A 12,416-nucleotide genomic window follows, 5' to 3' on the forward strand; every position below is an offset into this window, starting at 1 on the left:
ATCCAGGTGACTTCCATCTGGTGACTATGGTGGTATCCAGGTGGCATCCCTCTCCTTGACTAAATATATCTGAACCCTTTTGTTTTTTGGTTTTGAGACTGAGTCTCACTCTGTTGCCCAGGCTGGAGTGCAGTGGCGTGATCTCAGCTCACTACAACCTCCACCTCCTGGGTTCAAGCAATTCTCCTGCCTCAGCCTTCCAAGAACCTGGGATTACAGGTGTGTGCCACCATGCCTGGCTAATTTTTGTATTTTTAATAGGGACAGGGTTTTGCCATGTTGGCCAGGCTGGTCTCAAACTCCTGATCTCAAGTGATCTGCCTTGCTCGGCCTCCCAACATGCTGGGATTACAGGCATGAGCCACTGCACCCGGCCATATATCTGAAGACTTTTGAAGAATTGATGAGAAGAGAGGTTCAGGTCATATATGAATAGTAATGATGCATATACATCAATATGTTTATATTATGCTTGATGGCATTATCATCCAAACACTTTAATTAAAATACAAGTATTTTCACTTTATTCATCACAAAACTGTCTTTTTCCCCATATCAGTACATGGAGAAACAATAAATTTTTAATCTTTGTTTTCATTTTTTATTTTTTTGAGACAGAGTTTCGCTCTTGTTGCCCAGGCTGGAGTGCAATGGTGCGCTCTTGGCTCACTGCGACCTCTGCCTCCCAGGTTCAAGCGATTCTCCTGCCTCAGCCTCCCGAGTAGCTGGGATTACAGGTGCCCACCACCATGCCCAGATAATTTTTGTATTTTTAGTAGAGACGGGGTTTCACCATGTTGGCCAGGCTGGTCTCGAACTCCTGACCTCAGATGATCCACCCGCCTCGGCCTCCTAAAGTGCTGGGATTACAGGCATGAGCCACCGCACCCGGCCTTTTATTTTTTATTTTAATGATAAAGTTTTATATTTGATTATAATGCTTCTGCAGTTGTCCTGTTCTCTATGCCATATATATGGGTCTTATGGAGACTGAATATTCTCATACAGGATCTGATGAGACAAGCGTGACTTCATAATTATATATTAACATTGTTTAAAATATTCAATACATCAGCAAGACGTACCATCACTTTTTTATTTGGCAGTAATAGTAATACATCCATGTTACAGTGCTTATTTTGGCTAAAGAGCCAGTGCAATTTTTTCTGCTACTGTAGTGTTTTACTTTTACACAAATTAATGAGTACAGTCCTTACATTTAGGAGACAGAAACATTTACTGATATCAGCTAAGTAAAGCTAATACATGGTTGTTCACAAACTAAACAAAACAATAACGTAATATACTCATTAGGAACAAAGTAGGGATGTTCTTATTTCCACTAATCACAGATTATATAAATTCTTAAATTTCACATACATATTTCTTAATCTAAGCAAAAAAAATTAGAATTCAGCTTAATTCCTATAATCATTTTGAAATTTACATCAAATAATTTCTGAATATATATTCACATTAAAATAAAAGTAAATGGGTTACATAAACATAATTTAAAATTTCTGATTATGAAAAGTTATAGAGAAGTACATTAAATGTTACTTTGGCATTCCTATTTCCTAGGCTTACAGGAATTATTAAGAATTCCTTTGTAATGCAAATAATCACTCTCTTGGAAATTAAATTTAAGTAGAAAATGTTACATTTTAAGGCAAGAAAACATTTGTAAATATTTTTATAAAGGCATTTAATTCAACAAATTAACGGAATCATAGTAAATGGATGCAAATAAAGAATATTACTTTATGAGAAAGACAAAGTTCTTTGGAGCTTACTGTGACAGTATGGAAAACTTGTCTTCTTTTTTAAAAGATAATTCCATTTTGATACTTAATAAACATAATGTTAACCTTCAAGAAGAAATAAGCATTCTTAGTTGAACAAAAATGTAGAGAAATTAAAATACAAAAAATGAAATTAAAAGAAATACCAAATGTAAATTGCCTCAAAATTTATCTTCTTTCTTCTAGAAAAAAGGATATTTTCTCAGGAGTGACTTAATTGAAGTCCCTCTTATAATTTACATATGGAAGTGGATGGTAGAGCTCATGGTGGCAAGGGCAATTCCATGATTAAGTGTTTAAACAGGGTTTACCCTAAAAGGCTCTAAACTAATCATTTTTAAAAACATTGCTTTTGCTATTTAACCCAATTTTAAGGCAAATGGAAACCGTTACATATGTCTTTTTTTTTTTTTTTTTTTTTTGAGACAGAGTTTCACTCTTGTTGCCCAGGCTGGAGTGCAATGGCACGATCTCGGCTAACTGCAACCTCCGCCTCCCGGGTTCAAGTGATTCTCCTGCCTCAGCCTCTCGAGTAGCTGGGATTACAGGCATGCGCCACTGTGCCTGGCTAATTTTTGTATTTTTAGTAGAGACGGGGTTTCACCATGTTAGTCAGGCTGGTCTCAAACTCCTGACCTCAGGTTATCTGCCCACCTGGGCCTCCCAAAGTGCTGGGATTACAGGCGTGAGCCACTGCTCCTGGCCTGTTATATATGTCTTAAGTACCCTTCTGCATGCAGTCAGAAATGTTCTTTTCAAGAGGACATTTCCTTTAAAAAGTTCAAGTTTCTTCTCTTACGATAAAGAGATTTTTCCTATACTTATTGTCCTAAAATTCTATTTGGTCACTCTTACCTCTTTTGTGAAAGGCCACATCTTGCTAAAGTAGCAGCTACTGAACTGACCAGAAACAAACTCAAACACTGAATTTGACAAACCAACCTGCTGAATATAAGCAACTTTTTCTAAGATGAAATGTAAAAAAGAAAAAGAAAAAACAAAAAGCAACACCTTCTAGAAAGCCATTCATCTTATCTCATAAAATTAATTCCCCAGAGTTATCTCATGTAGTAGCAGCATTATCAAATAGTGCAATTCTTCAAAATTGATTTCAAATAATATCTTTCTAAAATAAATTACATTTACTTACAGCTTTGCTTATAAAACCACAGCTTAAAACACTTAGCCCTCAAATCGGTAAATTACTATAAGCAATAACTGTCTTGTCTACATGGTAATGAAATGCATGTGCACGCACACATATGTGTGTGAAGACCAAAGATACCGCAACAAGGTAAAAACATGTAATATTAAATAAAAAGTAAACAGTACATAATGGAATTTTTAGTTTTGGTACTTCTAATCATATTCCCGTCAATAATAAGAATTATAAATAGGTAATTGTTAAATTCAGCATCTATGTAAGAAAAGGCAAGGAGCTATATACTAAAGAACAGTGATAATTTGTATGTTTCATGCTATATAACCTATAAAGTACATGCAAAACAGCATGATCCTGAATTCCATATTTTATAGTTAATTTACATAAATGTGGCACATACAGAAAATTACAAATCTTAAAAGATTATGCTTTTCCCGCCCACTTTTTTCATCTTCTATTTATTAATCAGAAACTAGGCACTTTAATCTAAAAATTTGCTTTTTAAAAATGCATTTTAGGAGTAAGACATGGTGACACATGCCTCTGGTATGAGGAGTTGGAGACTGCAGTGAGCTATGTATGATAGCACACTGCACTCCAGCCTGGGCAATAGAGCGAGACCCCATCTCTTAAAAGAAGGCAAAAAACAATGCATTTTAGGTCCTTTTGTGCAACTCACTCCTAAAATGACTAAAGCCCGTTTTAGGGGCAAAATCAACAAATCTCATCTACTTACATACTGAGTTAGCCACTCCAAATAAGTGGTATATTATTTAGAAACAAAATTAATACAACTCTGAAAGCATTTAATATACTCTTATAGAAGAACTCCACCCATAAAAACAATTCATTTGTTTGTAGATTTATCATAATGAACATGAAATATATACTTCCACGTCATTAAAAAATATTTTTGTTTTACATTCCAGGGAGGAAAAAACCCTTCTTTAAAATGTCAATAAGATTCAAACTATGAATACTTTAAAAACATGGGCATAATATGACAAATTCCCACTGGGCTGAGTTTTCTGTGGGAATAACTAAAAGGAAGGAGAAAGGAGAAATTATTTCACTGTACCAAGTTTCATACCTTCAGATGTTGACAGTCTTCAAATAACACTAAATTTTAAATTGCCTTTATTAATTAATAAATGTTATCTTTTAATCAATATTCATTCCAGGGGAAAATGCTCTAATGTATAAAAAGAAAGTTCTTCAGTCTCTTTGTAACTTACAGGACCAACAGTAACATATTTTGGAAACTACAGTTAATATAAATTTGTAAATTGTAAATTTCTCAATGTCAATTCATTTAAATGCTGTATTTGTTTTATTTATTCACTTCTGAGATAGGGTCTTGCTCTGTCGCCCAGGCTGGAGTGCAGTGATGCAATCACGGCTCATGACAGCCTTGACCTTCTGGACTCAAGTGATCCTCCCACCTCAGCCTCCCAAGTAGCTGGGACCACAGACACATGCCACCACACCCAACTAATTAATTTAATTTAATTAATTTATTTTTTGAGACAGAGTCTCACTTTGTTGCCCAGGCTGGAGTGCAGTGGTGCGATCTCGGCTCACTGCAACCTCCACTTCCTGGGTTCAAGCAATACTCCTGTCTCAGCCTCCCGAGTAGCTGGGACTACAGGCACCCGCCACCACACCTGGCTAATTTTTGTATTTTTAGTAGAGACGGGGTTTCACCATATTGGTGAGGCTGGTCTCGAACACCTGACCTCAGGTGATCCGCCCACCTTGGCCTCCCAAAGTGCTAGGATTACAGGCATGAACCACCACACCCAGCCTATTTTTATTTTTTAAAAAAATTTTAATATTTCCATGGAACTCTGCTTGATACCAGCTAATTTATTTTTATGTTTTTGTAGAGACAGGCATCTCCTTATGTTGTCCAGGCTAGTCTCAACCTCCTGGCCTCAAACTGTCCTCCTGCCTTAGCCTCCCAATGTATTACAGGCATGAGCCACTGCAAGTGGCCCATTTAAATGTTCTATAACAATATTCAGTGATTACAATTTCTTTGATTCAAATACATAAGCAAATGCACAAGCAATAATGTATGCAGTACATATTAAACATCATTACTGCCTAAACTTGATTAAACAAATGAATAACTTTATAATTAAAAATATGTTTCTAGGCAAAGTTAAATATATTGACATTAGAAGTAATATATTCTTGCATGTATGGGCCACAAAGACCTTGGCTAAAGTGTACATTTTAAAGGTGCAAAGCATAAAAACAGAGCTTTTGAGAATGACAGCTTCAAGAAGACAAACCAATTAACTCCTAAATATTGGCTTCAATTCAAGCAATATTTCTGTAAAATATACATTTCATGACTTCAATTATTACCTAATGAATGCAAAAAGCCACTATGACTACACTACACAGGAATTCAATGACAGAACTTCTGTATAAATACAGTACAGTTGCTCATTTTTTAGTAGATTTTTTTTCCTCCCTGAATCCACATGCACCAATTCTGTTAACTTTGTAATATATGTTACAAAATCAATAGTTACCTTAAAATATTTCATAGCACACTCAAATTGTATGATTCTTATGGTACTTATTGTACTTTGGCTTCCAGTAGCCCAGTGGACATAACATGACCATGACTGCTTAGACAACTACTTGTATGCCTCAGGGCATCTGCTTCAAGATAGGCCATTAAAAGCTCAGTGCGGCGAATGAGTAACTGCATGAGGTCTTCAGCTAAAGTCTCTGTACTTGAATAGCGCACCTTCTCAAAGTCAAAAATGTCTTTGAGAAATAAAAGAACTTGATTCTGGAAAATGAACATAAATTGGCATTTATTAGACCAAAATTATGTTACATTGAAAAAGCTTCTAATATTATAATGAGCACTGAATCAGGACTCAGAAGACCTGACTTCCAGTGCTAGTTTCATATCTCATTAGAAAAGGGACCTTGCACAAGTGATTTAACCTTTCCTTTTTGGGGGCTCATTTTCTTTTTCTGTGAAATAGGGCTAATACCACCCATCCTACTTACTACTCAGGGATGACATGATGATCAAAAAAGATAACCTATGTGATACCATGAAAAGGTGGGGAAACATTTAAAAAAAGATAATCTATAAGAAGTGCCTGTAAACTCTAAAGCACTGTTTAAATGTAAGGGGTTATAGTCCTTTCCCTTCGATGTGACCTTTGAGCATTGCCTCTACTCTAAGACAGAAGAATAAACTATTTCCAGTAATAGTTTTAAATAAATAATAATAAAATAATACGTTATAATTTTAAATGTGCTTTTTTTTTTTGTACAAGAAAAACCCTTAAGGCACATGAAAAATAAAGAACATTTCAGGTCTCAAATCAGTGGTAGATCCTGAAGGATATTTCATTTCAGTAAGTTATTATATACACTGGAACTTACTGTAAGCAAACTGTATACGAATAAGTATTAAGTCTCAGCTGTTATGTCACCATAATAGAAAAAAAGTAATTTCAAAGAGCGAAAAACAGGAATATTTAATTTCTATCTTCTTTCTTAATAACGTATCTTCCAAACGTTATTAAGAAGTACTAAGAAGACACACTTCATTGATTCACTGGATTTTATATCTGAAAGGGTCATTAGCAATCAACCTGTTAGGCTCCCTCGTTTTATAGATAAAGAAAAGGAACATCAAAGAATGATTTGCCCCAAGTCAGAATGCTCACTGATGACAGACTTAATTCCCAACCCCTAAAACACATACCTTACATTTGGGTGGTCAAGTAAACTACAAAAATCAACGTGTTCTGAATGACAGTAAAATACACATTTTCTAAACCATTTATAAAAATATTACCTTGACAGCACATAAACATAATTTTAAAAAATGAATGGTATAGTAAAACATCCAAACTTTCAAATTCATACTCAATTATGTTTACTTTTATTTGCTCCTTGAAATGCAGCCTAAACTCAAGACTATTACATAGCGAGACTTTCCTTGTCACTTTGCCAGCCAGAAAATTCTATAAGGAGCTATAACTTGTATTTTGGCAAACTAAAACTGCTGACATTGGGAGATAACATTAAACCCCCATTTTATTTCTCACAACTTGGATTTTATCATTCATCTCAACTTTAACCACAACTTATTCTATATTACCACATGTGCAATAAAGGTGGATATTGTTTGTAAGTTTCAAAAGTGCCCAGGTATGAAAAACCAACTATCTACATTGATTTGACTGTCACATGGCAACACCATGCAAGACCATGTATCCCTTGCATTAGGGAATTGATAAGGTGAATGGATATGCTGAGTCTACTCCAGAATAAAGCACCAAATCTATAAAATACTGGTCCATTATAATAATAGTGGTATTATAAAATGCCAAAAATATTTAACACTGACATTTAAATGCTGAATTTAGGTGACTTTTATAACTTTACTTTTAAATAACATTTGTTCTTCTACAAAAGCAAAACAAAACAGAATAAAACCATATCTCCTTTTTGATTTAGAAAAAAAAAGAGAAATGATTCAATGACTGAACATACCTTTAAAAAGCAACATAAATCATACAGAGAATTTCTAGGACCCAAAAAGCCCCAGGCTAGGACAGGACTGATGTGTTCACAAATGGCATAAAAATGGGCAAAAAATCCATCTGGGATCTGTTGGGAAGTAAAGGAGAATCAAGTTACTTCTACCTTCTTGTTATTTGTTTTCTCTAGTACAGAAACTGAAGTTGCTATTCATTATATGACCAGTGGGAGTTTAAGAAAATTTGTTTTTTAGAACCAGAGTCTAGCAACACCTCAAACTCCTGGCCTCAAGCAATCCCCCGGCTTTAGCATCCTGAGCAATGGGGACTACAGGCAGGCACTATAGTGCAGGGCTCATGACTAGCTCTTTTTGAGGGCAAACCAAGAGTCAGTCATGAGCCATGCTATTAAGAAAGTTAATAAGGTTACAAGTAACCTTTAGAGTCACAGAATGTTTTATGTAGATTTCATATCCTAGCCAACAGTTTCATATGTGCTGAGACACATTTCTATATTTGTTGTTTGTTTTTTTGAGACAGGGTCTCACTCTGTAGCCCAGGGTGAAGTGCACTGGTGCAGTCATGGCTCACTGCAGCCTCAACTTCCCAAGCTTGAGTGATCCTCCCACCTCAAAATTCCAGGTAGCTGGAACCACAGGTGCACGCCACCCCTCCTGGCTAATTTTTTCTATTTTTAGTAGAAACAGGTCTCACTATGTTGCTCAGGCTGGTCTTAAACTCCTGGGCTCAAGCAATCCTCCCTACTTTGCCTCCCAAAGTGCTGGGATTACAGGCGTGAGCTGCCACACCCCGCCCTTAAAAGTTGTTTTTACCTCATAAAAATGCTTCATAAAAAAGCAATCCAGCCAGGCATGGTGGCTCATGCCTATAATCCCAACACTTTTGGGAGGCCAAGGCAGGTGGATCACTTGACCCTTAGGAGTTCGAGACCAGCCTGGGCAACATGGTGAAACCTTGTCTCTACAAAAAATACAAAAGTTAGCCAGGCGTGGTGGTGTGTACCTATAGTCCCAGCTACTCAGGAGGCTGAGGTGGGAGGATCATTTGAGCCCAGGAGTTGGATGGTGCAGTGAGCCAAGATAATGCCACTGTACTCCAGCCTGGGTGACAAAGTAAGACTCTGTCTCAAAAAAAAAGGGCAATCATATTAGCTTTGCAACGAAGCAACAAAAAGAATGCTACAGTGTTCCTTAGTTGTATAAGTTTTATGATTATTAAGACTATCATAGTTTTAGCTATTTAAAAGCCCAACTCAAATCACTTAATTATATTAACTGACAAAAAAAAAACTAGTAAAATGATTAAGCTAAATTACTCTTACTAGAATCCTAACTTTTAATTAAGGAACCCTATATTATTTAAGCATTTAATTGTGTAATTGCCTCTTCCTGTGAAGTATTAGTCAATATAGCTGTGTTTTAGGAAACTCTAAGTTTATATTTATAATAACTCTTTGAATTTCCCTTGTTAAATAACACACTGTGGGATTTGTTATACAGCACTGACTACAGAAAACTACACCTTAAGATTCTGTCTCCTGGGGGGCGGGGGTTATTTTCTATTTTACAGTCTCCAAGACAATCTTCTAAACCTCATTTTCTTTTCTTTTTTTTTTCTGAGACGGAGTCTCACTCTGTCGCCCAGGCTGGAGTGCAGTGGCACCATCTTGGCTCACTGCAACCTCTGCCTCCCGGGTTCAAGCAATTCTCCTGCCTCAGCCTCCCGAGTAGCTGGGATTACAAGCGTGCACCACCATGCCCAGCTAATTTTTGAGTTTTTAGTAGAGACGGGGTTTCGCCATGTTAGCCAGGCTGGTCTCGAACTCCTGACCTCAGGTGATCCACCCTCTTTGGCCTCCCAAAGTGCTAGGATTACATGCAAGAGCCACTGTGCCGGGCCTAAGCCTCATTTTTAAAATATAAGATAGCAGCAGTTACCATTTAATGAGTACCCGTTATATTCTAGAAAATGTGCTAGTTTCTATTTAATTTACTATAACATTCCTTCAAAAGTATGTCATGTTAACATCATTTTAAACATGTGAAAAGTGATATTGGAGAGGGGTTAAATAAACTGCCCTAATTCACACACAGCTAGTTAGTGAGGGCCAAAAAGTATGTTCTACATATAGTAAAGTTCTAAATACCATACAGACTTGAAGTGTATTATGAGTTCAGAGAAGTGGGAACTTGGTGTGGGCTGAAGCAGACTAGATAAACTTCAGCAAGGAATAATGTGAGCTGAGCTCAATGATGGGTAAGATTTATTTAAGTACAGAGGGAATTTGGCATTTCAGGTATAGGAAATAGTTCCCAAGAGGTGAGACATATAGGTATCTATGGATATAGAAAGTTACAGGTTGGGCGCAGTGGCTCAGGCCTGAAATCCCAGCACTTTGGGAGGCCAAGGCAGGTGGATGACTTGAAGCTGGGAGTTTGAGATTAGCCTGGCCAACATGATGAAACCCCATCTTTGCCAAAAATATACAAATTAGCCGGACATGGTGGCAAGCGCCTGTAATCCCAGCTACTTGAAAGGCTGAGGCAGAAGAATCGCTTGAACCTGGGAGGCAGAGGTTGTAGTGAGCTGAGATCATGCCATTGCACTCCAGCCTGGGCGACAGAGTGAGACTCCGTCTCAAAAAGAAAAAAAAGTACAATATTTATTCTAAGAAGTAGAAAAATAAAGTTAGACATGTTAATAATATATCATTATTATTATAACTACCACTTACTAAACTCTTTAAATGTTTAATGTTTAAATTAAGCTTGTTGATATCATCGCTTTCATCCTTACCACAGTCCTATTAAGTAGGCATTAACACCATTTTGCAAATGGGAAAACTGAGGGTAAGCTGATGGTCAGTAACTTACTGTAATCATGCTAGCTAGTGTGAGAATCAAACCCATGTATACAAGTCTGTTCCTAGTCCTAACGTTAGAGTTCATCATCATCATTAAGGAAATCTGCTTAAAATATGGGTCTCTGGAATCATTTTAAATAAGAATTATTCAAATACAGGGGCTCCAGAATTATTTCTACCAGCACATTCTAAAGATGCTGTGAGGACTATACTTTAAAATCACTGCAACTGGCAATACTGTCTCAAAGTTATAAGATTGAAAAATATGGATATGATAAAATACTACAGGTCCTTGGGTAAATAATAATGTTGTAACAGTCAATACTTGCTTAATGCACTATGCCAAGCACTGTTCTAAGCACTTCACATTGAATCTTCAAGAAACCCTATGAGGGCTAGGCACAGTGGCTCACGCCTGTAATCCCAACACTTTGGGAGGCCGAGACTGGAAGATCACTTGAGGCCAGGAGTTTGAGGCCAGCCTGGGCAACACAGCAAGACCTCATCTGTACAAAAAAATAAAAAATCAGCCAGGCATGGTGGTGTGCACCTGTAGTCCTTGCAACTCAGGGAGGATGAGGTAGAAAGATTGCTTTAGCCCAGGAGTTATAGAGGCTGCAGTGAGCTATGATCATGCCACGGCACTCCAGCCTGAATGACAGAGCAAGACCCTATCTCTAAAACAAAACAAAACACTATGAGGTAGATACTATTACTATTCTATTTTTAGAGATAAGGAAACTGAGGCATAGAGAGGGTAAGCAACTTGCCTAAGGTCACATAGCTAGTATGTGGCATTTGAACCCAGTAGTCTCACTCCAGAGTCCTTGCCCTTTACTACTAGGAGTGTATGAGAAAAACAATGCTTAGCAGGTAAGACGGGTTACAGGGTGTGAGGCGTGAAGGCAGGATATAAACTCTGAGACTTTTTATTTGTAGGGGCTCCAAACTGAATAAAGCAGCTATTAGAATCAAATCTTTATTTCTTAATTGGATTAAACGAAGGGAATCCACTATATTAAAGAACTGTAAAAAAATACTGGCCAGGTGCAGTGGCTCACACCTGTAATCCCAGCACTTTGGGAGGCCGAGGCGGGCGGATAACCTGAGGTCAGGAGTTTGAGACCAGCCTGGCCAACATGGTGAAACCCCGTCTCTACTAAAAATACAAAAATTAGCCGGGTGTGGTGGCACCTACAGTCCCAGCTACTCGGGAAGCTGAGGCAGAAGAATCGCTTGAACCCGGGAAGCAAAGATTGCAGTGAGCCAGGATCGCGCCACCACACTCCAGCCTGGACAACAGAGACAGACTGTCTCAAAAAAAAAAAAAAAATTAATATCATTAAGAGAAAAAACAAAAACCTAAAACTTATCAGAGCTGTTTCCAACTTGAAACCCCTCTCCCAGTTAGCTGAAATACCATGCATGCCTCAATACTAAGGATGAGAAAGAAGGCCTTCAAAAAAGAAGCCAACCCACTACCAGTAAGTCACTCATCTAGCCTGAGGGACAGTCCCTCCTACCCCTCCTACAGCTGCCAATTCCCACCGGAGAAGTGACTCAGAAGCTGCTTTGACAGAATCCTTAAATGATTTAACAAAGGAATTCAGGACATAACGAATTTTACCTTCATCTGTTGTCTTTTCTGTTTCAGCACCGACCAACAACTTGAAGCCACAGCCTAAATACATGCAGAGAAAAGAAAGATTTATATATAGCTATATAAACATTTCCATTTTTATTAGAAATTCAAAGTTTATGGGTCTAAAACGTTCGATACATTCATTACTAATAAGAACTAGTCGGCCGGGCACAGTGGCTCACATGTGTAATCCCAGCACTTTGGGAAGCCGAGGCGGGTGGATCATGAGGTCAAGAGATGGAGACCATCCTGGCCAAGATGGTGAAACCCCATCTCTACTAAAAATGCAAAACAAAATTAGCTGGGCATGGTGGCGCATGCCTGTAGACCCAGACACTCGGGAGGCTAAGGCAGGAGAATTGCTTGAACCCGGGAGGCGGAGGCTGCAGTAAACAGAGAT

The 12,416-nt window shown here is 37.7% G+C and overlaps 1 protein-coding gene across 8 annotated transcripts in view; it reads right to left on the reverse strand.

Moving 5' to 3' along the window:
• Positions 1-1,077: 1,077 nt before the first annotated feature.
• The window catches only part of MIGA1 (mitoguardin 1), a 96,627-nt gene continuing 85,288 nt past the window's right edge, over positions 1,078-12,416 (reverse strand). For all 8 annotated transcript variants that reach the window (XM_055117098.2, XM_008959923.4, XM_008959925.4 and 5 more), the window contains 3 exons: positions 12,002-12,055; positions 7,504-7,620; positions 1,078-5,773 (listed from right to left, as the gene is read on the reverse strand). In XM_055117098.2, coding sequence (XP_054973073.2) covers positions 5,555-5,773; positions 7,504-7,620; positions 12,002-12,055 — 390 coding nt within the window. In that variant the 3' untranslated portion in view covers positions 1,078-5,554. The remainder of the gene's footprint in view (positions 5,774-7,503; positions 7,621-12,001; positions 12,056-12,416) is intronic.

The sequence above is a fragment of the Pan paniscus genome, chromosome 1, assembly GCF_029289425.2.
Source record: "Pan paniscus chromosome 1, NHGRI_mPanPan1-v2.0_pri, whole genome shotgun sequence".
Taxonomy (NCBI): Eukaryota; Metazoa; Chordata; class Mammalia; order Primates; family Hominidae; genus Pan; species Pan paniscus.